The sequence below is a fragment of the Antechinus flavipes genome, chromosome 4, assembly GCF_016432865.1.
Source record: "Antechinus flavipes isolate AdamAnt ecotype Samford, QLD, Australia chromosome 4, AdamAnt_v2, whole genome shotgun sequence".
Classification (NCBI taxonomy): domain Eukaryota; kingdom Metazoa; phylum Chordata; class Mammalia; order Dasyuromorphia; family Dasyuridae; genus Antechinus; species Antechinus flavipes.
The window spans coordinates 105,364,578-105,392,329 of NC_067401.1; the positions used below are offsets into that span (position 1 = coordinate 105,364,578).

Consider the following 27,752-nt stretch of genomic DNA (forward strand, 5'->3'; position numbering starts at 1 on the left):
CCAGAGAACCTCACAATTCCCTATGCTTATAATGCTACCTAAGGGAAACAATAACCCTTTCTCTCTGGTGTGTCCACACTTCCTACACAATCTGCACGACTTAGGCAAACACACTGGATCTCCAGACTCCCCACGTATGCCATGGCTGTCTGATGTGCGGACTTTACCCTAAATTCCCTAATTAATATTTAGGTAGTCTACATCCTAAGGGAAAGGAGGAAAAGGTTCCAACATGGACATGTTTTACAAGTCAAAGAGATGATAAGGGCTAAGGAGAAGTCAAGCTATAGGAGGTGTGCGTTGGGAGTCGCCTGAAAGCTCATTTAGTTTCATCTGAAGGCTCTTTTTGGTACCCAGTGTCACCCAGGCAGTGACAGAGCTGGGATCTGAAGGCAGATTTCTGACTCCAATCCCACTTGTCTGTCCAAACAAACAACTTTGAGTTATTTGAGCAAGTAGATGCCGGTTTCAGCAGTGGGGTGCTGGTAGTGGGCCTGGATTAGAAAATGCTGGTGGTAGTACAGGAAATTAGACTTCAAAGAAAGATCATAACAGGGAGACTTTAGGGGTGAGAGTGGATCACAATCCATTTCAGGATGGGGGTGGGGGCTTATAAATGAGGGCAGGGTGAGAATATGGTGAATAGCTTATTTTGAAATGTTGGATAGGTGAAGAAAAATGGCTATCAGGGAGACCTGGAAAGGTATATTAATTAGATAGAGGCAAAGTGAAGGTAATATTGAATGCTAGCACCATCTACTACTTTTTCTCCCTTCCCCAGCCCTTTATGGGCCCATTAAAACATACTTCAGATCCAAGGCCTATTTAGGGTCAGCACCTAGCAAACCATAACTCACAAGCCCACAGCAGGTTGTTGTTTTTCTTAACTAGAGCAATTAGAAGATATTGTACCTCAAAGCAAAAAATATTTAATTAAATTGCAGGGGAAAATAAATAAGAGAAATTCATCACATACACACAGGAATCCAACCTCTCAAAGGTTACTAGTCCAGTGGGAGAGGGAGCTCATGTAGGAAACACATGTAATTATGGAATTTATTTGGTTGAGGAAGTTGTTGAGAGGCCACACACATTGGGAAAGATATATAAAGGGTGATCATAGAACATTTGTGGAAAAAGGCCTATTTATAAAAAATAAGGGAGACTAGGGAACATGCAGGGAAAGTCATATTCTGAGGTCACTGTCTCCATTGGAACCCCATGTTGGTCTGTCTTCCTGCTGCTTGCTTCCATAGAACTGCCATCTTTATTTATTTTTCTCCTTCCTCCCTTTCCTTCTCTCCCCTTCCTCCCCCAAACTACTGCTCTGTTCTTTCTGAATTGACATCTGTGGCTATCTATGCTGCTTTCTGTCATCTGTTGGTTTTTTTTTTTTTTTTTTTTTCCTGAATAGCTATAGACATTCACTCTTTCCCTTGTGGTAGAAGAGTCTCACTTATTAAATCAAAATCCCACAATCTCTTTCAACACTTTTGTGACTCAAGACACATAAAGCCAGGTAGCCAGAGATTCCCTCAAACATTTATTACCCTTACCATTGTATTTCTTCTGCCTCCTTTGCCATTCTTTGAATTTAGTCTACCCTTTGAGTTAGGTAAGAAAAGTCCTTTCAGTTTCCAACTTGGCCTTGGCTGCTAACCTGAGGTTGGCAACCTTTGCCAGCCTTTCTTGATAGCCTGTTCTCCCCATACCAGAGTAAGCAGTTTATACTCTGGTAGACAAAAGAGAGTGAAAGAGGGTTTTTGAATAGAGAAGTAACAGAATGGTGTATCAGAAAGTTTACTAGTCCAGTTAGGCAAGTGAGACCCTTTTGGAAGTTTTTATAGTAGCTCATATGAAGGTCAGGACTAGAATAGGTATAGTGGGAATGAGAAAAAAGATGTTGCCAAGATAAAAATTGATAAGACATAGCAACTGATTAATTTTTTTTCTCTGAGGTAATTGGGGTTAAGTGACTTGCTCAGGATCACACAGCAAGGCAGTGTTAAGTGTCTGAGATCGGATTTGAACTCAGGTCCTCCTGACTCCAGGGCTGGTGCTCTATCCACTGCACCATCTAGCTGTCCCTGCCAGCTGATTCTTTGTTGTGCTTGAGAAAGTCCAAGAGGATCTGAAGTTTTAAATCTGGAAGATGGAGAATGAAAATGTTAGGACCATGATAGTAATAGACAAGTTAGGGGGAAGGGAATGTTTTCCTGGGAAAGGGAGAGAGTGAGAGACAGAGACAGAAACAGAGAGACAGAGTGGGGGGGGGGGGAAAGACAGACAGACAGACAGAAAGCCATAGAGTCTGACACACAGAGAGAAAGAGAAAGACAGAGAAAAAGAGAGAGACACAGAGAGACTCAGAAAGACAAAGACAGAGAGAAAGAAAGAAAAAGCAAAAAAAAGAGAGAGAGAGAGAAGGGGGAGAGAGAGAGAGAGAGAGATGGAAGGAGGGAGACAGAGACAGAAGGAGGGAGTCAGAGAGACAGAGAGGAGTGAGACAGAGACAGAGGCAGAGAGTGCACACACACACAGAGATGATGATGATGAAGAATTAGAATTTTTTGGAATTTTTGATGCTGGTGGGATAACTAAGCCTAAACTTGCATAGCTTTATATTGATTAGAATTTGCTGACATGTTCCTTTGAATATTTTCCTAATTTTTTGCTTCTGGGTCTACATGAATGTGAACGCTTTCCTCAGGAATTCTCCCAAAGGAAGAAACAGTTTTTTTTTATTTGTTTATTATAATATTTAATTCTGAACTTAAGAAATAAAACTAACATTTCCATAACATAGTAAAATATATTTTAAAAGATAATTGTGCATGAAACTACAGATTTATTATGTGCAACTTGCTATTACTTTTCTTTTTTTTTCTTTTTTTTTATTTAATAATTACTTTATATTGACACTCGTTTCTGTTCCGATTTTTTTTCCCTCCCTCCCTCCACCCCCTCCCCTAGATGGCAAGCAGTCCTTTATATGTTGGATATGTTGCAGTATATCCTAGATACAATATATGTTTGCAGAACCGAACAGTTCTCTTGTTGCATAGGGAGAATTGGATTCAGAAGGTATAAATAACCCGGGAAGAAAAACAAAAATGCAGATAGTTCACATTCGTTTCCCAGTGTTCTTTCTTTGGGTGTAGCTGCTTTTGTCCATCGTTTATCAATTGAAACTCAGGTCTCTTTGTCAAAGAAATCCACTTCCATCAAAATATGTCCTCTATACAATATCGTTGTCGAAGTGTATAATGATCTCCTGGTTCTGCTCATTTCACTTAGCATCAGTTCATGTAAGTCTCGCCAGTCCTCTCTGTATTCATCCTGCTGGTCATTTCTTACAGAACAATAATATTCCATAACATTCATATACCACAATTTACCCAGCCATTCTCCAATTGATGGGCATCCATTCATTTTCCAGTTTCTAGCCACTACAAATAGGGCTGCTACAAACATTTTGGCACATACAGGTCCCTTTCCCTTCTTTAGTATTTCTTTGGGATATAAGCCCAATAGAAACACTGCTGGATCAAAGGGTATGCACAATTTGATAATTTTTTGGGCATAATTCCAGATTGCTCTCCAGAATGGTTGGATTCGTTCACAACTCCACCAACAATGCATTAGTGTCCCAGTTTTCCCGCATCCCCTCCAACATTCATCATTATTTTTTCCTGTCATCTTAGCCAATCTGACAGGTGTGTAGTGGTATCTCAGAGTTGTCTTAATTTGCATTTCTCTGATCAATAATGATTTGGAACACTCTTTCATATGAGTGGTAATAGTTTCAATTTCATCCTCTGAAAATTGTCTGTTCATATCCTTTGACCATTTATCAATTGGAGAATGGCTTGATTTCTTATAAATTTGAGTCAGTTCTCTATATATTTTGGAAATCAGGCCTTTATCAGAACCTTTAACTGTGAAGATGTTTTCCCAGTTTGTTGAGGAAGAAACAGTTTTGCACAGTGGATTTGAAAATCAGGAAAACTTGGGTTCAAGTCCTGAGAATGACACCCACTACCTTTATGAGACTTTTATGAGTCAACCTCTTAGTGCCTGAGGCAGCTAAGATAATAAGTTGCATTGCAAGTATAGAATTAAACTGGTAGAGGGAATTACTTCCTGGGAGCTCCACAGTAATGAAATTGTAGGCCTGGCAGAAAAAAAAAAGAATAGAATTCTTCCAAAGACAGACATCTTTGATCACTCTTTCACCTACTCAAAAAAGTATTTATTGAGCATCTAATAATAACAGCTTGTATTTCTATAACATTTTAAGTTTTTCTTTCTCCTCTCATAACAATCCTGTGAGATTGGCAAATGAAGTACTTATTTATATATGCAAGATACTGAATTAGGCAATGGGGAATATATACAAAGGTGAAAGGGGATACTGTTGCTGCTTTCTGACAAGCTGATAATTATCTAGTAGTAGGGGAGGAGCATCTTCTAGTTTCATCTCTGCTATTATCTTTGTGACCCTAAGCCTGCCACCTGGGGGAAGAGGAAGAAACTAGCATTTGTTAAGTACCTACTATGTACCTGGCACTTAAGTGCTTCACAAATAATTTTTCATCCTCACAAAATCCCAAGGAGGTAGTATTCTTATCCCTGTTTTATAGTTGAGTAAACAGAGGAAACAATCTTTTGGGTCCTAATTTCTCCCTCTTTTTTCCCCCAGCTCAACAACTCAAATTTATTATTTAATTCCTCATAATTATATGTTAGGTAACAAATATAGACATCCTCTAAGGATTAGCTAATTTGTATAAGCTTATCCTACAGTTAAACCAACTCTTTAAATATATTCAAAATCAAAACATGTCACCAATTTCAGAAGTGTCATTAGATGAATAACCCAAGTCTATAAATCAAGTCAATTATCTTTTAACATACAAGTACTTCGAAGAGCTGTAATTTATTTTTAGCATGAGTTCTTCCTTCACTGATGTGTATTGCAATCCACTGGGTATCTCAGTAGAGACTTAGAGATTTGCCATATTCCTCAAATTCATGAATCTATTCAAACCTGGTGAAGCTTTTGCTTGGATTATAGACACAATACATCATTGATGGACCTTCATTTCTTCATGTGTAAAATGAGGAAATTGGACTATAGCAGTGATTCTCAAAATTAATTGGTTTCAGGGCCCTTTTATAATCTTAAAAATTATTGGGCATCCTAAAGAATTTTTATGTGGCTTTTGTCTGTTGATATTTAGATATAGATAGAGATATCTATAGATATTTAGAAATTAAAACTGATAAAATTTAAAAATTTATTGTTTAATTATTTTAATCATGTTGGAGAGGACTCTTTGTGACCTTATTTGAGGTTTTCCTGTTAAAGATACTAGAGTGGTTTGCCATTTTCTTTTCCAGCTCATTTTACAAATGAGGAACTGAGGAAAAAAGACTTAATTGATTTACCCAGGATCATACGGCTAATAAGTGTTTGAGGCCAGATTGGAATTCAGGAAGATGAGTTGTCACTTTGCCACTCAGCTGCCTCAAATTAAAAAAAAAACTTATTATATAATAACATAAAGCTATATTTTCCACCAAAAATTAAGAATGAAGAATTAATCAATAAAATTGAAAAATTAAGAATGGCATTGAGATACATATATGTATTTTACATATATATGTTCTTTTTATTTTGCAAATCTCTTTACTGTCTTGTTTAATAGAAAACTCATTCTTCATATCTGCTTTTGCATTTCAGTCTGTTGAAATACATTGTTTTGATTGAAGTATTTGAAAAATCTGATCCCACACACATATGTATGTACATGTATATGTATATGTATGTGTATGTGTGTGTGTGTGTGTGTGTGTGTGTGTGTAGTCACAAAAGTGAGGGGTATTTTAATAAACAAATCATGTCTTAGTGTTTTTATGAGTATAATTTTGATCTTGTAGATCCCTGAAAGGGTCTCGGATTCCTGTGGATTGAATTTAGAGAACTGCTGGATTAAATGGTCAGACCTATCTGCTCTGACATTCTATAATCTTTCTCAGAGTAATCCTCTTAATAATCAGAGCTGGCATTGAGTGCAGTAGAATCTGACCAATCATCTGGAGCACCTTCCTTCTTCCAGGCCAGGGGAGCCCCCACTTTGGCTTAAGGTCTCTGAGCTTGCCTAATAGAGATACTAAGCTTCAGTGGTCCTGACATTCACAAGAAACAGGACTGGGACTAGAGAAGGCCATCCAGGAAAAGGGCATTTCTTTGTTTTTGCTCAGCTGACAGGTGTTGCAGTTACGTCAGAGAAACTACAAACTAACCCATTCCAGCTTCGTCTTGCTCTGTACTGGCTGAACACTCTGGATAGACAATGCCTTGGCACTTTAAGTGCTGGTCTTGCCAAGATTTCCAGAAGTTAGACTTCCATATTTTAAGTTCTCTGCAATTACAGCGAGTTCCAGACACACTTTGGAAAACAGCTCTAATTCTTGTTCCCTAGAGCCTGTGAGGTTCAGTGGAAAGAGGATTAAAACTGGCCATCAAGATGAAATTTTATTTTTATTTTAAAAAATATTTTATTGATATTTTTTGGTTTCATATCATTTTAATTTCTCCAGAGAGTGATACCTTGTTATAAAGAAGACAGACAGAAGCAGAAAGAGACAGAGAGACAGAGAAAAAGAAAGACAAAGAAAAAAGAAAGAGAGAGAGACAGAGAGAGAGAGAAAGAGAGAGAAAGAGACAGAGAGAGACAGAGAGAGAGAGATAGAGAAAGAGACAGAGAGAGAGACAGAGAGAGAGAGACAGAGACAGACAGAGAAAGAGAGAGAGACACAGAGAGACAGAGAGAGAGAGAAAGACAGAGAGAGACAGAGAGAGAGAGAGAGACAGAGACAGAGAGAGAGAGACAGAGACAGAGAGACACACACACACACAGAGAGACAGAGAGACAGAGAGAGAGAGAGACAGAGAGAGAGAGAGAGAGAGAGAGAGAGAGAGGGAGAGTGAGGGAGAGGGGGAGAGAGAAGAGGGAAAGAGGGAGAGAGAGAGACTTAGCAAGATTTACCGAAATGGATTGAGTCTGACAGTAATAAGCAGCCTTTCACACATATAATTGCTGACTTTGAGTTTTCTTTTTCAGGGTGGAGTTGAATCATTCTATTACATACCATATGATTTTTGTTTGTTTTTGTTTTTGTTGTTCTTTTCTTTCATTGTTGTATATGTTTTCCTGGTTCTTCTTATTTCACTCTGCATCAGTTTGTGCCTTCTAATGGTCCTCTTTAATCTTCAGAGTCATCATTTTCAAGATGAAATTTTAGAAACAACCAAACCCTTGCCTTCCTTCTTCCAGTTTAATGTTCTCCCTCCCCTAAGTTGTCACTTAGTGTTCAGCATCTGTCTGACTATTTTTTTTTTCAGGCCTCTCTTCTCATGGATGATCTCCTTTAAAGTTTGCTTCCTTATCTGTAAAATGGGCATTTATGTGATTTATTAACTTATCTCCATTAATACAGTCTTTTGCTTTTTCTTGGTTGCCACATCATGTTGTGGACCCAAAGTGATTTTGCAGTCCATTCAGCTCTCTCTATCTTTCTTAGATAAATTGCTGTCTTGCCATATTTCTCTATATAAAGTTAGTGTTTTTGAGCCCAGTGTGTAAGATTTTACATTTCTAGGGCATATTCCCAGCTGAAGTTCATGTCACTACCTTACCCCTGGTGGGGGTCTGGAGTCTGGAAGACCTGAACTCAGATACAGCCATAGGCACTTACTAGTGTTGTGACCCTTCCACTTAATCTCAAGGAGCCTCAGTTTCCTCAACTATAAAATGGGTACAATAATAGTGCCTACTTTTCAGGGTAGCCATCACGTCAAATGATACCATATTTATAAAATGTTTAAGCACAGTGCCTGGCCCATGGTAGTGACACACACACACACACACACACACACACACACACACACGCTTATTCCCTTTCTCTTTGTGCAAATCAGGTGTAACAAACTCCATTCTTCATAGCACTGATTGCATAGTAGTAATAATTGTAATACTTACTGATTTAGAATAATTATAATACTGACCTTCAGAGGTTACTTAGTTCATTCCCCTCATTTTACAGGTGAGAAGTGGAAACTTAGGCTTGTTAAGAAACTTGCCTGAAATATTTTTCCACATAGGAAATGATAGAGATATAATTGAAGCCGAGGTCCCAAGACTTTGGATCCAACATTTCACTCCCTTACCCTCACTCCAATGGCACTTCTTCCTCTGTCCTTCAAGGGGTTAAGAGCTTCCCACTGCCTCTTCCAGCTACAATTTAATGGATGACTGTCTTTTTTTTTTTTTTTTTGAACTTTGCCTCCCTGTGCATTTATTTCATCAAGTAGCCTTCAGTTGAGCTAAACTAATGATGTTCTGTTCCTGTGCTGAAGGACACAGAGTTGCTAGTGCCCCTTCTTTTCCCCACCCTTTTTCTTTAAAAAGGTCTCTAGAGAACAAAAACTCACCATTTCCTTCATGTTCCAATGTCTTAGGCCTCTTCCAGTTGGGAAATTAATCCCAGTGCTTACATTCAATCCCAGCTTGGACAATTTCAGCTTATTTTCTCATTCCATTTTCTCTCTTGGACTGGAGAATTGCCGCTTTCCACCTATCTTAAAGCTGTTTTCAGGCCTTTACTTTTTAATCAGAACAAGGAATTCTAGTTTGTTCTGTTTGGATTGACTCTATTAGGCCTTTTAGCTGATTGAGCCAGGAAGTCAGGAAAAGGGGACTTTTTAAATTTCTGAACTGGATTGGACACAGCCAGGGGACCTGGATGTCATTGTGAGTTTCAATTTATAGGTTACCATCTGCTGAAATAGCTGGTCTGACCCAGGTGATGGTAAAGCAATACTTTGCACGTAGTAGATACTAAATAAACCTCTTATAAAAATTATATTTTTATTTCATTAAATATTTCTCAATTATATTGTAAACATGTTAGAACATTCATTTAAATTTTTTTTTTTTTTTGCATTCCAAGTGCTTTTCTTCTTGCCCCTTCCTCAACTATCAATAAATAACTTTTGAATCAATGGATAGACACTACATTGGGATTCTAGGGGCACTGCTGAGGGTCTGGTAGGAAAGGGTATTTCTTTAATGTTTGTGACTGGTGCTGATCTTAATGCTGAACTTGTTGGCTACAAAACCTGCTATGAACTCCTCTCCGAGACCTCATGGTGGATCCCTCTCCTGACCTTTTTAAAGCTCATGAGGTTAAAGATACTTCCAATCTCCTAAATCTAAAACAAAAGAAAATAAAGGCAGAGGCAGAAAATCTGAACCCATTTTCATGGGCAACATGTCTGTACCTGAGATTTCCCTTCTTACTGCATTATTTCTCTTCTGTTACTGGCAGGAAGGAGTCGGACCAAAAGGCATAGACCAGGATTGACTATAGCACCTTTTGAATGAACCCCACTTCCACCTCCATGGCTGTTCAATGAGGCTTTTTTATTATTATTATTTTTTAACATGGTTCTCAGACTAGATTCAGTTAAATAATATCTGTGCATGTTTCAAAATCTCTGTGGGCACTGCATCTGCCAAACACTCGGTGCATATTCAGGCTGAGCTCTTTGGCTGGTTCCTTGTTACAGTGACTTGCCTGAAGTCACACAGGTAATAAGTGTCAAAAGTGGCTTTTTAGCCCCGGTCCTCTGACTCTTTGTTTGCAAGCCCTGTTATTACCTTGGCTTTTCCTGCTTCCCCCCCACTCCTTCAAACATCCTTAAAGCATATCCATGAACCAATAACAACTCCTAATTGCTCATTTGGTTGCGTGCTGAGTCAGGCAGAGTCATTGTTCCTGGGGTATGAGGAAGAGGGTAGAGAAATTCCCCCATTGCTGTTCCAAGTCCAAGGGAGAGTTGACAGAATACCAAATCAATGTGCTCAAAAGATGGTGGAGAACTTTAATTTCTCTGTATCGGATCTTTTCCTGCTAATTTATAAATGTATCCATGTTTCTCCCTCATTTGCTCCAACCATCTCTGCTAGCTATTGCCATAAATCTTTTTTAGTCATAATGGCTAAATTTCTTGAGAAAGCAGCGCTAGCTTTTATATAGAGATTTAAGGTTTACAAAATGCTTTGCAAATATTTCATTTTATCCTCCCAATAATCCTGTGAAGTAGCTGTTCTTATTATTCCCATTTTACAGATGAGGAAATTTAGACACACAGAAGTTGTGTCTGCAGTCAAATTTCCTGACTCCAGGTCAGTTACTTTATCTATTGCACTGTCAATCTGCTTTTAAAGCACAGTTTGATTGTGTCACCCCGAGTGACTCAGTAAACTTAAATAGCTCCACATCAAATATAAAGTGCTCTTTCTTAGCTTTTCAGACATCTCAACATGTTATTCCTTTCTATGTATGTACCACTCTGTATGACCCAGTGAAACTGTTCTTTGAATATGATACTCCATTTCTTGACTGTGCAATTTTTTGGTACTATCTGTCCTCATGCTTGAAGTGTTTCCCTTCTTCATCTTTACACCTCTAAACTTTCCTAATTTCCTTAAAAACTTAGCTCAGACTCTTCCTTCTATAGTAGATCTTTAAAGTCTTTTGCCACTGTTAGTACTTCCCCTTTGAAATGACCTCCCACCTGCACTGAATTTATCTTATGCGTTCCTAGTTATTTACACATTGTTCCCACATTACAAAATGAGTTTTTTTTTTTTAAAAGAGAGTGTATTATTTTGCTTTTCTTTGTATTCCTAGTGCTTAACTTTAGTGCCTGGCCATAATTGTTTAATATATGCTTATTGATTGACTGACTACACAAATGTTGAATGGAGTCATCAGAAACGGGTGGGATTAATCATGGATAGGCTAACCAACCTACTGATATTTTATCATCCAAGCTGTTTGTTTTTCTCTAGTCTATGGTTTTATGCCAAGGTTTATTTAGTTTTAACTTTGGTATCTCTACTTACAGAAAGCTTCCTGGAGAGCAGTTTGGAATAAAAGAAAAAAAAAAAAACTTAGACTAATGCCTGCTAGAGGAAAAGAATGGCCTGAGTTTGCAAGTGGGAGTGAATGTAGTTGGATTTATAAATAGATTTGCTCAAGAAACAAAGGTGTTAAAAAGGGGATTTACAGTTGGTGAGAGTCTTGAAGCTTAGTCTGAGGAATTAGCATTTCAGGTGGCAGGTAGTAGGAAGTACCATAAATTTGGGGACTGGAAAATGAGATGATCTGATTTGCTTTAAAAGAGCGTAATAATAATAACTAACATTTATGTAACTTGTTACTTATATGATCTCTTTGGAATCTTATAATAAGCCTGTAAAATTTATATAAGGTAAGTACAAGTATTAATATTTCTATTTTAGAGTCTAAGGCTTACAGGAAAAAAGTGACTTGCAAATCGGTGGTACACATAGCTAATGTCAGAGATTCAGTTTGAGTCTTTTCTGTTTGATTCCTTGACTAGGACTATCCAAACTTATCCAAGGCGATAAGTGGTCTTCTGAATTTAAATTCTTCCATCATTCCTGCTGATTATTTAACTCTGGATTTTTCCTGATTACAAAAGGGACACCCCATTCTCCTCTGGTAGAACCTTGTTGGGCTTTTTCATAGCTACAGAGATCCATGTCCTCACTGATGGAGTCCCTTGCTCTGGTGGAGGCATCCCTAACAGAGTGGGACACCTCTTTGTACACTACATCTCCTAGGATTTATTCAGCTTCTTTTTCTGGGAAGTTATATAGATAGGTGAATACTATTTTCCTGCTGTAATATACCTTGATTAATTTCCTTTCCTATTGTTCCATTGGAAAAAATTTCTTTCCTTGGGAGCCTGGCCCAGTGACTATTTGCTAATAAACCAGGGGGTCACCAATTTCTTGAGTCCTGAGTGCCACTAACAGTAATTTCACAGAGAGAATTTTCCTTTAATTCTTGCCAAAGGGAGTCAATGTTTCCAAAAAATGTTACTTGCAAAAAAATCCTTTGGGAATAGGATACTTGCTTGCTTTGATTTAAATTCATGTCATTATACTTGTGATCTTCAACTTACCTTCCTGCTTTCCTCTCTCCTCACTTTCCCTTCACCCCTCCAGCCACTAAGTGCAGCTGGCATCCTGAGCTCCTCCTCTAGCACTTCCAACAGATCAAGGAACCGGACCCGCTACCGGACCAAGGCCATGAACTCTGAGGTTGATGAGAGCCTCTTTGGTGGTGGCAAGGTAACCTCCTGCTCGGTGATTTCCTCAAAAGCTCCCCTTTGTGATCTCCTTTTTGAAATACATATATGAATTACCCCTGAGGCAGTGGCCTAGATTACTGCCAATTAATGCTCCTGATGCTACCTGCTCCCCGGAGACATTCTGTGGCTGTCACTGAGATCAGAGTGACAGAGCTCTGGAGTACCTGCAATAAACTGTGGGCATTTGAACAAGGTGACTTATTTTCCTCCACCCCAAGCCTTCCCTGCCTTCCAGGCTTTAAGAACAGCTGGGATGCTAACAGGAAAGCTGGGGGAGCTATTTGGTACAAATGAGTCCATTCCAGATCGCCTCATTTTTGAAGAGGAAGGTGGGTCTTGAGATGAAGACATTTGAGAATCCCCACTAGATTCTGCCAAGACCAATAAACCAGTCCTGCAAGCACAGAACATTGAATTTTGTTGCTCTCTATAGTTTTCTTCATCCAAAGGAATGAAACCCAAGAAATGAATACTCCTTTTCTGCTGTAATATACCTTGATTAATTTCCTTTCCTATTGTTCCATTGGAAAAAATGTCTTTCCTTGGGAGTGACTATTTGCTAATAAACCAGGGGGTCACCAATTTCTTGCGTCCTGAGCGCCACTAATAATTTAACAATGCCCATGAGCACCTCGGTGAGGTCTAAAGCATAAATAAGGTAGAAAACAGAAAATAAAAGAGAAGGGGTTGGAAAAGTAGAAGAAAAAGGGAAAGCAAGGGAAGGAAAAATATGAAAGTGGTATCTCTGGTGGGGAATGGGAGGCCTCCACTTGTAATTGCCCTAAGAAGCACTAATATATCTGACTTGAACCATCTAGAGTGGAATTATGAAAGGCTTTCCAGATTTTTTCCCCCAGGAATCAGCATGCTTCCTTTTAGAAGTTCCCACCTAGTATTATGCCTATTGATGGGGAAAAAAGGGAATGTAATTTCACTTGAAAATCAAACCTGCAAATGGGCTGTGCCCAGTGGAACTTGGCTAGGTCTGGACATGGATAAGCGTTCAGTGAACAATCTCTTCTGGGAAGGGAAAGGAATAATCAGGAGAAAGCCTTGCCCTCTGTTTTCTTTTCTTGGGCTGAGTACCTGGAGGTGGAAAAACATGTAATCCATAGAAGGCCCTGATTTGGCAGTAGGTGGCAGGAGTTTCCTGCAGTCGGTCTGATAACCCACACAGAAGCCCGGGCCAGGCACCAGGTGGCAGCAGCATCTTAGAGAAATAGCATTTGAAGAGTCAGATTTTTATGGCCTGGGAGGGCCATTGAGAAACTGTTTGATCCAACTCTCTCTCTACTGGACAGAGTCGCACATCTATAGCATATCGTACAAGTAAACATCTCTTTTATTTCTTAGGACCTCCAGGGACAAAGCTTCCACAGCTGCCCTCAGTCTACACTGTTGGGAAAATTCTATTTAATCTGCATCCTTCCTGCTGTTTGTTCCAAGTCCCATGCTAGCCTGAGTTTCTTTATCTGGAAAATAAGGCTAATCTCTAGTTCCTTTCCAATTCTATGTCTTTGGTTCGATAAGTGTTCAGAGAAGGTACTGAGATAATTCGTATAAGTGAACATCTCTCCTGTTCCTTAGGACCCCCAGGGACAAAGCTTCCACAGCTTCTCTCAGTCTACACTGTTAGGAAAATTCTATATTATCTGCATCCTTCCTGATGTTTGTTCCAAATCCCATGCTAGCCTGAGTTTCTTTATCTGGAAAATAAGGCTAATCTCTAGTTCCTTCCAATTCTATGTCTTTGATTTGATAAGTGTTCAGAGAAGTACTGACATAATTTGTACAAGTGAACATCTCTCCTGTTCCTTAGGACCCACAGGGACAAAGCTTCCACAGCTTCTCTCAGTCCACATTTGTTGGGAAAATTCTGTATAATCTGCATCCTTCCTGCTGTTTGTTCCAAGTCCCATGCTAGCCCGAGTTTCTTTATCTGGAAAATAAGACTAATTTCTAGTCCCTTCCAATTCTACATCTTTGATTTGATAAGTGTTCAGAGAAGGTACTGAGATAATTCTCCTAATTTAGATTGGTTAATTTAATATCACACAGTGTAGTTTGGGGCATCTTGGATCTTTTAGGGGTGAAAAAAGAAATCAAGTTAACCCAATAATCCAAAATAATTCATTAATTTTAAAAATCAAATGCAGAACACTAGAACACATGAGTGTGTTGTAAAAGAAAAAAAATTATGATTGGCTATCAAAGGTCCCTTGATTCAAATCTCGGCTTTACTATTGATCTTGTTGTATGACCTTATGGTTTCCTCATCTATAAAAGAGAACTGGGTTAGATGATCACTAAAGTTATCTCCAATCCTAAGTTTTATGCTTCTCCCCCCAAGCCAGAGAATCTTCCAAACATTTAGTCACAAGCAGATATTGGTAGAAATGTATATTATAAAGTAGGACATTCTTTTTCAGCTACTGAATAGGATTATCATGAAACAGTGGGAGGAAGGGGATGAAAGGGGAGGAGGGATCAGATATTTAAAAAAAGACAAAACCTTTGGTCATATTCAAATAGAGAATATAACCTAGTTTCCCTTAGTGTCTTAACACTCATTGCAGTCTTACAATCTGGGCTTCAGCTTATCTTTTAGTGCTTGGTTTTTGGGTGAGTAGAGAACCCAGATGAAGGGATTCCTGGAGACTCAAACTGGTGAAAAAAGGGCGGGAAGAGGTTTTCGTGGCCAGCTAGTGAGCTGCCTCTTCTGGCCTTGCAGCCCTCTCGGCAGAACCGCAGTGAGAGCCCCATTGTGCTTCTAAGGGACAAGCAATGTATCCAGAAGAACTTGGGCTGGACCCACAAGCCGGAGACCATCCAGCTTATCACTCGAGACATGGTCCGGGATCTTGTGTAAGTAGCTGGGCCCAGTCACCCTTCCCCTTTCCCTCTTTCCTCTTGGCTTAGAGTAGTATATTGAGATAAGAAAATCCTTTCTGGCTTGTCTCATCGCTCCTTTTCCCATTCCTGTTTTTGGCTTTCCCCTTTTATTTTAGGGTTTGGAGTTTTTCCTCTATCTTTCCCTCTTCCTTTTTCATCCCTGCCTCATTCCATGTTCTTTCTTTCCCATTTTCTTCAGCTTAGGAGCTAGAAAAGGGGAAGGATTCATGGGATGTTTGGGTCCTCCCCTTTCCTGCCTTTTCCCTTCCCACTGGTGCTCCTGGTAAAGGGAAATTAGCTGGATGAGTCAGTTCCTTTCTGGTGCCTTAAGAGTCTGATGCAAAGGAAAACTGACCAGCTGCCTAATTAACCTCTTGGCTTCTTCCCAAAGTGGCTGGCCACAAATGGGAAATGCTGGGTTCCTTTGGGATTAGCTCAGCACTGTTTCCTAATGGCTCCCTCCTTGTCCCGGCCCCCCTCCTCCTAGATCTGGGCCTGAGTAGGAATCTGGAGAAGAGCCACTTCTTTGTAGTAGTTGGCGCTTAGCTAACTCGGTAACTGTCCATTCCCTTCCCTCCTGCTGTGGTCTTGCGCTCCTTGCAGCTCCAAGAAATCAGGGGCCAGGGGCACACACCGGGGATGTTGCCCCGAGAGCTCCCTTCAGTTACTCTTGTTTATAGCTGTGGGATACCCTTATCCTTTCTCCCCCTTACCTCCAATTACATTTCCATTCACCAGAGCCCTCCATATCTGAGGCATGGGGCAATTATATAAGGTGATTGTCATCAAGAGGCACATTAAGCTGGTCCTGATCCACACCATTTGGGGTTCTTACTCTCTGAGGTTCTGAGCATATTGGGTTGTTCCAGATGCAAGGCTCCATGGGGCTGTGCCTTTCGGTTAACCTCGGTGTCCTGGCCAAATCCCAAATATGCTTTCTCATTCTGTCTGTCTCCTGCAATCCCCCCACTGGTTTTATTAGATGAGGTTTCACTTCCTGTCTCAAAGCAATTGCGTCTTATTCTTGTGTGCCTGTTAAAATGCCTCACCCAGAAGCAGCTTCATTCCTAAGGTGACCCCCTGTGCTGCTCCCTCCCCCACCTTTAATGTAGGTTATATAATTATAATTAGTTATTGGTTTGTTGAGTGCGTTGGGCAGCTGGGAAGGAGAGGTCTATAGACATGTCAGCTGCTATTGTTGATCAGAGATTTTAATTAATATTTAGTGTTCAAAGCTTCTGTCTGGGCTGGATGAACAGGGATGTTTAGGTGTTCCTCTGGTGGCCTTCATCCTGCTTCCCTTTGCCCATTTAGAGAGGAGATTCATCCCTTAAAACTTCCCTTTTTTTGATTCCTTATAATAAATGATATTCCTACTTTTTCCTTATTGGTTCCAGTTGGCTTGGGTGGAAATACCTCATATTGAGTAACTGGCTATGTGCCAGGAGGTGGGTTTTTGTGGTAGGGATAGAAGAAAGGATATTCATTTGTATTTGTATTTTTTTTCTTTTCTTTCCTCTTCTTTCCTCTTTGATTTTTGTCTCCACTTTTGGTTATACCTCCCATTAGAATCCCCACAGAAGACCCTTCAGGAGAGTCTCTTATTATCAGCCCTGAGGAGTTTGAACGGATCAAGTTTGCTTCCAGAGTGCTTACCCAGGAAGAACGAAATGCCATGGAAGAGGCTCACAGGAAGGAAAGGGCCGATGTCTTGGTAGCTAACCTTGCCAACTTTGGCCTCTGTGGATCTACTGGTGGCTTGGGGATATGTTGGAGGAGAGGTTGACTTCTCACCAGATAAATGGGAGCTCAGACTAAAAGACCCCAAGGAAGGAATGGGTGGAAAGTTAGACGGAATTCTAAGGAGCATTCATTAAAAAAAAAATATGGCGGAAGAGTTCAGCTAGAATGATGACCAAAGAAACTACAAATAGGAAGGGCAATGGTGAGGATGGAGCTAAGAGATGAAACTTTTTGCTTCTTAGTGATGAGATGGAGTGAGGAGTAGAAATCCCATTGGAGCACATTGGAGAGATCAGACCCAGAACAAAATATTTAGGCAACAGTCCCAACCTCAATGGGACTTCAAGGTCCCTTCTACCTTTATATCTATGATCTTAAATGGATCAGACACCCCTCCACACACCTTGCTGAGATGGACTGATCTCTCCCAGAATGCAGTGACCCTTCGAAAGCAGATGATGAAACAGAAGGAGATGGTACGGCAGAAGAATAGGAAGCTCAACGACCTGGAGGAGGAGGCCAAGGAAAGGGCACAGAATCTCCTGGAGAAAGCTAATGCAATGAGGATGGAGCAAGAGGTGGAGATCAAAGACATGAACCAGGTAAGTGAGGCTGCTGGTTGTCTCCTGTTCCTGCCAGCCTTTTCATTCTCATCCTGGGTGGTGAGGCTCCCGGTTCTTGGCAAGGTCAAAGTAAACAATCAAAGATACCGGAGGCTTGTAGAAGATAGAAAGTGAAGTCCAAGCTGTGCCCATGGTGGGTCTAGATAGCTCAGGGAGCATGAGATTTGGTCCTGCTCTTTCTAGTGTGACCATAGCTGGTGGCTCAGGAAATGAGGTCCTGGGGGTGAGAAAAGCGAAAGTGGGCACTGCTGTCATGGTGCTAGAAGTGCTCCATCTGATTGCATCTTGTTTCTTGTTGGTTCATTGAATGTCCAAATGCCAGGAGTTTCCCATTCCCCAGTAGCACTAATTCCTGTTCCTCTACTTCTGATCCTCTCAGTTTTTCCTTCTTTCCTCTTTTCCAGAATCCCTAGCTCTCCTTGTTCCCCTTTTCCATAATCTCCCTCCCCGGCTGTCAAGTCAAGCTCTCCTAACCTGAAAAAAAAAAATCAGGGATTGGGGCTTGCCTAAGTGTGTTCATTTTTACACATGCCGTAGTGGACACTTTCCTGGGTCCACATTCTGTGCTCCATATTCAGTCAATCAACAAGAATCTGTTAAGCACCTAGTACATTAGACTGAGCAAACAAAGGCACAAGTGGAATAGTCCCTGCCCTCAAAGAGTTTCCATTCTATCAGAGAGTCCAGCATGTATATAATTAAGAAGAAACAAAATAAATATAAGGTGCATTTTGAGGGACGAGGCACTAGCTGTGGATGGAGAGCTGGGAAGGCTTCCTGTATAAAGGTTCACATGAGCAGAATTTCAAAGGAAAATGGGATTATTAGAGATGAAGGTGAAGTGGAAGTGCACGGCAGTCACAGAAAAGAGCCGGTGCAAAGGTAGTGAGGTGGGAGATAAAGTGATGTGTGTGAGAAACAGCAAGATGGCAGAGTGTGGGAAGGGGAGGAAAGTATCGCAATACTATCCAACTCAAGTAGGAACAGGTCATTATACTACATGTAAGGATCTCTGCTGGCCATAGAAGGAATTTTTAAAATCACATATTAAAATTATCTATATTCTATCATATTTTAATTTTGTTAAATATTATTTAACACTAATGTTAAATATATTGTTAAATATTGCCTGATCAGTTTTTAATCTTGTTTGGACAGTATGTGGGAGTGTTTCTAGACTCTGGCCCAGTGTTTAATACCTCTGGTGTACAGTGTAGTTCTGATCTACAGATTAGAAATATTGTTTGGGGCCAGGTTGTGAATGGCTTTAAAAGCTAAACAGAGGAACTTATCTTTGATTCAAGAGGGCAATAGGGAGCCACTAGAGTTTATTGAGTTAGAGGAGTGATGCAGTCAGATTTACACTTTAGGAAAATCATTTTGACAGCTGTATAGGAGAAACTAGGGGCAAAAAAGCCAATTAAAAGGCTCTTGCAGTACTCTAGGTGAGTGGAGATGAGGACTTGAACCTAGAATGATGAACAGTTGAGTAGAGAGAAGAGGACCAAGGTGAGCCATATTGTGGAGGTGAAAATGGGAAGATTTGATAATTACTTGAAGAAGATGATGAATACACATTTAGGATATATTTTTATATCCTAAATTAAAAAAAAAGAATATTGTATTTTTTTTTTAAATTAATTTAGGCTCTGGGATGGACCGGAGAACTGGGAAAATCCAGTTAATTTAACTTTTTTTTTAACAATTAAAAACTCAACTTTATTTTAAAATGAAAACTTGAAAAAAGTGAAACACCATTTAGTTAATTTTTTTTGAAATAAGGTATGTTTGAGACATCTGATACATTCATACACGAGTAAGGATAATTATAATGTTGACTTAGGTTAGAGGATCTAAGTTCAAATTCCATTTCTGATGATTACTATGAAACTTCATACATTTCTTTTTATCTTTATTAATTGATTTATTTTTTCTGGTTGTACATGTATATTAACTTTAAAAATACACATTTCTTTTTTTTTTAAAATAAGGGAGTTAGAAGACCTTTTTTTCTGTCCATTTTTTCTTTATAAGGCTTTTTATTTGTCAAAAAATATGCATGGATAATTTTTCAATATTAACCCTTGTAGAGCCTTGTGTTCCAATTTTTCTCTCCCTTCCTCCTCTCCCCCAGATGGCAGGTAGTCCAATATATGTTAAACATGGTAGAAAAATATGAATGTGGTAGAAATATGTAGGTGACATTTAAAGGTCTTTTCCAGCTGTAGATATATGGTCCTATTATTATATTTGCTTTTCTTGGCTTCTAATTAATTAGAGCTAGGGATCCAACATTTGATTCCCTTTTCCTCCTGTCCTTCCCCAACTAATTCTTTATGTAAAAAGTACACTTTAATCCCTAAATTTAGTGCTATAATCTCTTATTCACTCCTCAGATAATTCGAAATGCCAGGTGTCATGCCATCCGTGATGCTCAGATTCTGGAGAAGCGATTAATCCAAAAGGAGATGGACACAGAGGAGAAGCGACTGGACCAGATTATGGAATTGGAACGGCAGAAAGCCATTGAGAGGGAGGAAGAACTACTCAGGAAGCGGAAAGAAGAAAGAATACGGTAAGCTGTCTAAGTTGGCATTTCTGTCCTGGCCACTTACAATCGCTTTTAAGTTCATGTTGAATACCAGTGAAAGAAGAGGTAAGAAATAATCTTCATTATCAGAAAATATTGTTATTATAAAACCTTTACTAAGTACTATAGAGAAATGCCCCAGGAGGGAAGAGACATCCTGGACTCTGGAGTTTTCACTTTGTGGACCTGACTCCATTATAGCTGATTCTAGTCCTTGACCAGCACTCTGAGGATGCTGAATTTTCCCAGTTTTCTGGTCCTTCCCAGAGCCTCAAATCCAGGAACTTTTGATTCTAAAAACCAACGTTCCTTCAACTCTATCATGCTGGCAGGTGGGGTGTTTATCTGTAGTAAAGGGCAAAGTGGGGCAGAATAATCAATGGCAGCAATATCACTTGAGAGACAGACTGGAAGAGCTCTGTGAACCAGACAATGGATGTTACTTCTTCTGCTGATTCCCTTTTTTATTTAGAAAAGGAAATTTTAAAACTGCTTTCTGACCATCTTGTGGAAGGGGCTAAAGATGGAGGGTAAAGAAAAGAAAAAGAGACCAATGTTTTCTTTTTAAAAAAATTTTTTTATAATAGCTTTTTATTTTTCAAAATACATACAAAGATAGTTTTCAACACTCACCCTTGCAAAATCTAGTGTTCCAAATTTTTCTCCCTCCCTTCTCTTTTCTCCCCTCCTCTACGTAACAATCCATTAGAGTTTAAAACATGTGCAGTTCTTGTAAACATATGTCCATATTTATCATGCTGTGCAAGAAAAATCAGAGCAAAAGGGGGGAAAATGAGAAAAAAAAAGACACAAGCAAGCAAATGACAACAACAAAATAGTTAAAAACTCTATGATGTGATCCACATTTAGTCTCCATAATTCTCTCTGGTTGTGGATTGTTCTCTCTATCACAAGTCTATTGGAATTGCTTTGATTCACCTCATTGGTGAAAAGAGCCAAGTCCATCAGAGTTGATCATCATATAATGTTTATCTATTTATTTATTTTTATTAGAGCTTTTAAATTTTCAAGACATATGTCTGGATAATTTTCAACATTAATCCTTGTAAAAACTTATGTTCCAATTTTTCTTCCTCTTCTCTCCATCCTCTCTCCTACATGGCAAATAATCAAATATATGTTAAACATGGTAAAAATATAGATCATCATATCTTGTTGCTATGTACAATGTTCTCTTGGTTCTGTTCATTTCACTAAGTATCAGTTCCTGTAAGTCTCTCTAGGTTTCTCTGAAATCATCCTGCTGATTGTTTTTTATAGAATAATAATATTCCATAATATTCATATACCATAATTTATTCAGCCATTCCCCAATTGTTGGGCAACCATTCAGTTTCTAGTTTCTTGCCACTACAAAAAGGGCTGCCACAAACATTTTTACAGATGTGGGTTCTTTCCTCTTTTTTAGAGACCAATGGTTTCTAAAATGCTAAGTTGTTAAAAGTGGGGGTTGGACTGGATGGTTTCTATGATTTGTAGAGGAAGACGGCATATTATCCAGCAGATGGAAAAGAACGAGGAAGAACGGTCACTGAAGGCAGAGGTACGAGAGCAGGAGATCCAGCAGATGTTACAGTATATAGAGCAACTCCAGGAAGAAGATATAAAGGTAATGAAAACTGTCATGTCTTAAAAGGCAATCCATCCTTTACCCTTTCTTCCCATTTCCTCCGTTCTCTCCCAATTCTCAAAAGTTTGATATTCTGGGACTAGCAGGTACAGACTTTTAAAAAATTTGACATTTAAAATTTAATTTTACTTTTAAATTAGATTTTAAATTTAATTTTTAATTAAAAATTTAATTTAATTTTGGGCCACATTAGTCACTCCCTGATAAATACCCCATCTCCCTCATCACTGCTATTGAATTTTCCCATGAAAAAGAATTAATCAAAACAGGCTAACAGATTATGAATGGCAGCACATATAACTTTCTATTCTTAGGGTTTGATATTTCTTAATAGAAAGTATATGTATTTTGTCTTCATTACAAGAAAGACAAAATATTCATTAGACACAAGCACATTTAATACTACCAGCAACAGCAGTATTTACTATTATATTAAATAGTTATTTGGATGTGGTATTGTTCTGGGGGTTGAATTAAATGATGTTAGTCCGTGCCTTCCGGAAGCTTACAGTCAAAGACAGGCACATCAGTCCAGATGGGCAGGTCATGCTGGATAGATTGTACTTGTAGCCAGTAAATGATAACAATGATGTAAATCACTGATGTCATACTCAAAGAGAAATGGGAAGGGAGTGAGGGAAAGGAGTGTAGAAAAGCCCAGAGCATATAGAAATTAACATAGAAAGCCACATGTTAACATCATCTATGTTTTGTAGTATTTTGTTAAATATCTCCCAATTTATGGATTACTTGCCATCTAGGGGAAGGAAGGAAAAATTTGGAATACAAGGTTTTGCAAGGATCAATGTTGAAAAATTATCCATGCATATGTTTTGAAAATAAAAAGTTGAAATAAAAATATTTCCCAATTTACATTTTATTCTGGCTCAGGCTGCATTTGGGAATGATGCAGGGCAGCCGGGTCACTTGCTTGTTTGAAGCCTTTATTATAAATCACTCTTAGTTACCTGCAGGTGGATTATCCCCTTGGCAGAATAAGCCAGACTTGTGCTCAAGTTTGGGACTTGCTTCCTCCCCCTCCCCACTATCACTTCCCATGCTGTTCAATGGCCTCTCTATCATTAGTTGTTATGTACTTAGGCAGGGAAAACTCATTTTACAATTAGCCAATATGAAACAATTAGAAAGGTGTGTATATTGCAAAAGAAATGATTAAATGCATGCCACAGCTAAATAGACAGGTTCTTAAGAGTCTCTGCTCTTTGGGTTATCTTGCTAGTGCCTTGTTCCATTTGCATGGATATTTCAATTGGCTGTATTCACAGGGAGGGTAAGTGAATTCTTGGAAGTCAAGAGGGAACGGGGAGAGTTCCATGATCTGGCATTCTACAAGAGTCAGATTGGCTCACATTCAAATAGTGGTTTAAGGTTTAAGAAGCATTTTCTCAAAATAAAAACCTGTGATGGAGAGAGTGCATGTTTTATTTCCATTTTATGTGTGAGGAAACAGTTTGTGACTTGCTTATGTCACAGAGCTAGTATGTGATGGGATTCAAACCAGGTCTTCTGACTTTTCAGGGGTATTTTCTTTCTGCTACCCTATGTAGAAGGTCTTATAAAGGGAGTGGGATTCCAGGAGCTATATGAATGACAAGGAGATTTGTTAGTTTGGGAAGGAAAGAGTCATTTTTAGGCATGTGGCATTTCTTAAGGGAAAGATTGGATCCAGAGAACATAGAGCAAGCTTGGCTTGAGTGATCTGATGTTTAATGGTTGACCATAGGATTCTTGGATTTGGGCAGTCATAAAAGAGACATAGATGGAAAAAATTAAGTAGGATGTTGAGGAGGGGATGCCCTTAGGTGACCAGTCTAAGTTCAGATTTTTTTTTTTGGGGGGGGGGACTTGATTTCTTTAGTCCAAAAATACTCAAAAGTACTGAACTGACTCATAGCAACCAAACTCACAAGAGACTGGTTAGGAATTTGATTAGTATGAACCAAAAAGCTGATTGTTGTTTGTCTTTTTTTTTTTTTTTTTTGAAGAGGACCAGTGACATCTCAGGGGAATGTTAAGGCAGAATTGCACGAAGTAGTCAGTCTCACTCTCTCTTCCAAAGTCATCCCAGTCCAGTGATAAGACAAAAGTTGGGATGACCTGCGACAGCCTAGGATGTAGTGGATGACCTCAGCATCTTCAATATCTGACCAAGCTCTAGACACTTTACAGATGGCTTTATAGACATCATTGTGGCTGTTGGAACAAATTGTTCTAATCCACCCATTCTTCGGAGAGCAAGTCTTTACCTGCTTGGGGTAGACATCCCTCTAATTCACTGACAGTTTGTGGTCCGTTGATTACCTTCAACCTGGCTTAGCCCGTCTGCTGAGATGGTTTACTGAGGTGTGGGTGCTACAGCTTCTTGGAGCTACAGGTGAGAGACGAGTGCCAGGTGGACACCAAAGATGGATAAACATCCCTGAAGAGAGCTTCACAAGCCCTCATACCAGAGGTGCTAGTTCTGCTTAAACACCCATACATACCACCAGGAAAATCATTTATTAATGTGCAATGAAAATTAGCTAATTTATTAATATATGATGAAAACTAGAAAATGTATGATGATCAGTGTATTATCTTTAGCAAGGGAAGTCTTCTTGAAAAGTTAAATGGATCTAGAACAAAGGGTACAAAATGACTCTAAAGAATACTGTCCTAAGGCTCCTATAGTTGTTGCTATCTTGTTGTTATCTTCTTTGCTGGGAGCACAGACTTAATAAATGTATTGGAGCACCCTGAACTATTTTGTCTACAAGAAGACTGACACGGATATCCTCCCTTTTAGTTACTATTTCCCTAACCTTGTACTCTTCCCTTTGCATCACAGAAACAGCTGTTCTCATCCATCATGACTCTGATTCCACCCCACTTCTTCTAATTTGTCATCATCTTTATTGTGACCTCACTTTTCTTCTCAGTCTTGAGTCACCACTCCAGAACTTGCCAAGTTCTGTCACTTATCCTTCATCATTTTCTCTCTTAACAGCCCCCTTCTCCCCAGTTACACAATTGCTATTATAGTTTGGGTTTTCACCACTCCTCTGGATCCCAGACTATTTCAGTATGCTCACTAATACACCACCTGCTTCCCCCATATATCCTTTATACAGTTATTAAAATAATTTTTTAATGGAAAGGTTTTTTTAATCATATATACCCCTCTGCTCAAAAATCTTCAGTCACTCCCAATTTCCCATTAAATGAAAATTCCTTAGCTTAACTTTTAAGACTTAGCACAGTCTGGCTACAAAGTTTGCAACTTAGCCAAACTGGACATACTGGTTGCTAGCTATCTGCTTGACTTGTCTTACCTGCTTTCACTTTCATGTATTTTTACACAAGACCCATAATCATAGAATTTCAAAGTTGGAAGGGATCTCAATGACCCTATAGTCCAAAATACATCTGAAGGATTCCTAGTATAAAATTCCTAACAAATGATCATCCATCGTTTGCTTAAAGATTTCCACTGAGAAGGAACCCACTAGTTATTAGGTCACTATTTTCTTAAAAAATCAAGACAATAATAATAATAATAGTAAAGAGAAAGGGAATATATATGTGTGTATATATATATATATATTTATATATTTATATAGTATCTTCATTGTGCCAGGCATTCTGCTAAGCATTTTGAAAAAACCAAGTATTACCTCATATGAATCTCATTATAACCATACAAGATAGGTACTGTTATCTGTGTTATAGAATTGACTTACCAGGATCACATAGCTAGTAAGTATCTTTTACTACTTTCATTCTCTACAGTTTTTCAAATATCACTGACAAATGCAACAGTAATCATATCTATCAGTTCTTTTAGGCTCTGATGATTTAATTCACCTAGGCTGGGTTACTTGAAGTCATCACAGGAATGGCTGGTGCTTTCCTATTATCACCTTCCTTTGGTATCAATTCCTTATTAGAATTTTTGTCCTGACATTTCCAATCCTAAGGTTTATAAGATCATCCAACATAGATCTGGACCTCGGAAACATTTTTAACTCACTATCCACATTTTTACCTAAGATGAAGCTGAGACCTGGGAGGTTGTCAAATTGCCCAAAATCATACATGTAGCAAACCTCAGATGCAGGAGTTTTGGAATCTGCCAAATTGTTACTATTCACCTCAGCCATCCCCTGTTACTGTGTAATTAATCTTCAGTCAATGTCTATAGATCTTATCACCTCCTATTTTATCCTCCTTCATCCCTCATCTTTAAAAATTTCTCATTCTACAATTTCATCAAACTCTCATCCATTACATCTTTTTACTTTCACTTCCAAACTCTTAGAAAAAGCTCTCTCTATTCTCATTGCCTGAGCTTCTCTTCTCGTCCTCTTGTGATCTCTCTTCTGCCCTCACTACTGAACTGAAACCACAGTCCAGTTGCCAGTGATCTTTTGGTTTGCCAAATCTGATGCCTTTTTCTCAGTCATTCTTTTGATCTTCTCTGTAGCCTCAGATGTTAATGACAACTTTCTTTTCTCTCTCTTTTTTTTTTTTTTTTTGTGATACTATTCTCTCTGTGATAACTTTTCACCACTTCCTTTGCTTTTTTTTTTTTTTTTTTTTTACTGGATCATCATTCTACTCTCCTAATTGTGGTTATATCCCAAGATTCTAGGCTAAGTCCTCTTAGCTTCTATTTCTATCTTATTGGGTTAAATTGACATCTCTAGGTAGGTGATCCTTAAATCTTTTCTCTAGCCCAATGTCACCAATTTTCAATTCAATATTTCCCACTGGATTTTCCATAAGTATCTCAACCTCAACATGGCCAAAACAGATTTCACTATTTCTCCCCTAACATCCACACCTCTTCTGAACTTCCTTGTTTCCTTGTTTAAAGATATCACTGTTCTTTTAGTCATATAGGTCCTCAGTTATCTTTATCTTTTTACTTTTTATCATATCACATATACAATCAGTTGGACAAATCTTGGCAATCTTACCTCCCTTTCTAAACATCTAATTTTGTTTGGCTCTTTTTATATCCTCACAAGTCTGTTCAGATAGCTTCTGCTTTTTATTTTGAAGCTTTAGGATTTTGTAAGAGCTTTCTACCCCTTTTGGACTGACTTTTCCCATAAAATTTTAGTCCATGGAACTTTTCTCTGGTCCCTTTGAAATTGTTTTCGCCCATATCTAAGGTGCAGAGTAGATTATTCCAGCTCTCCTTTGTTCTTCTATAATAAAGTTCTATCTAGGAGGGATAGATCACTTTTCCCTAAGGTTTGTATCATTTCTATCTCAGCAACTGGTTCTCCCTGTTAGTGAGAACTACATCCAAAATAAATTTCCCCTGGTTTCCTCCACCTTTTGAAAGAATGACAATATCACTAAGACAAGTCAAGAAGGTATTAGCAGCTCTGATTTCAGGTACCCCATTACTACATTGTGCTCTGTGCTAGTCCTATGATCTGTTTTCCAAATTAATCTATTTCTTCCTTTGGTTTAAGTGGTCTGTAATAAACTCTGCAGTAAAGTCTCACACACTTCTTTCTTGTGTCTCCATCCTTTAGTATAATGCCTGGGATACGGAACACAATAAATATTTTTCATTTCAAAAATTCTTCTAGTCTATGATCTTCATCCAAATGAAGGTTATATTTCTCTTCTCTAGTTCCTAGTTTTCTTTACATCAGTATTTTAATATATAGCATTACTGCCTTCCTTTTACCTCCCTTTTCTTCTTTTTTTAAAATAAGGTAGAGCAATCTACAGTCATTCCACACATAGGATATTCCTCAGTAGCAGTGATAGCTTTGAGCTCAAATTTACTTTACAACCTCTAAGTTCATCTTGCTTGTCACTTCAACTCAATTGTAATTAGGGCAGGGTGGAGTGTATGGAGTGTTCCAGGAGGACTAGTATCCCTGCTCTGAGGGCTTTCCAAGCCCTTTTCAGGGCTGCTCACCTATATTTGATATCCACCTTGACTCAACTCTCACCTGTGGCTCCGAGAAGCTA

The 27,752-nt window shown here is 38.8% G+C and overlaps 1 protein-coding gene across 2 annotated transcripts in view; it reads left to right on the forward strand.

The window, feature by feature from the left end:
* CFAP45 (cilia and flagella associated protein 45) overlaps positions 1-27,752 on the forward strand; it is a 52,864-nt gene that overhangs the window by 4,239 nt on the left and 20,873 nt on the right. For both annotated transcript variants that reach the window (XM_051993691.1, XM_051993692.1), the window contains exons 2-7: positions 12,111-12,236; positions 14,988-15,121; positions 16,718-16,862; positions 17,323-17,493; positions 19,911-20,089; positions 21,605-21,734. In XM_051993691.1, the coding sequence (XP_051849651.1) occupies positions 12,111-12,236; positions 14,988-15,121; positions 16,718-16,862; positions 17,323-17,493; positions 19,911-20,089; positions 21,605-21,734 (885 nt within the window). The remainder of the gene's footprint in view (positions 1-12,110; positions 12,237-14,987; positions 15,122-16,717; positions 16,863-17,322; positions 17,494-19,910; positions 20,090-21,604; positions 21,735-27,752) is intronic.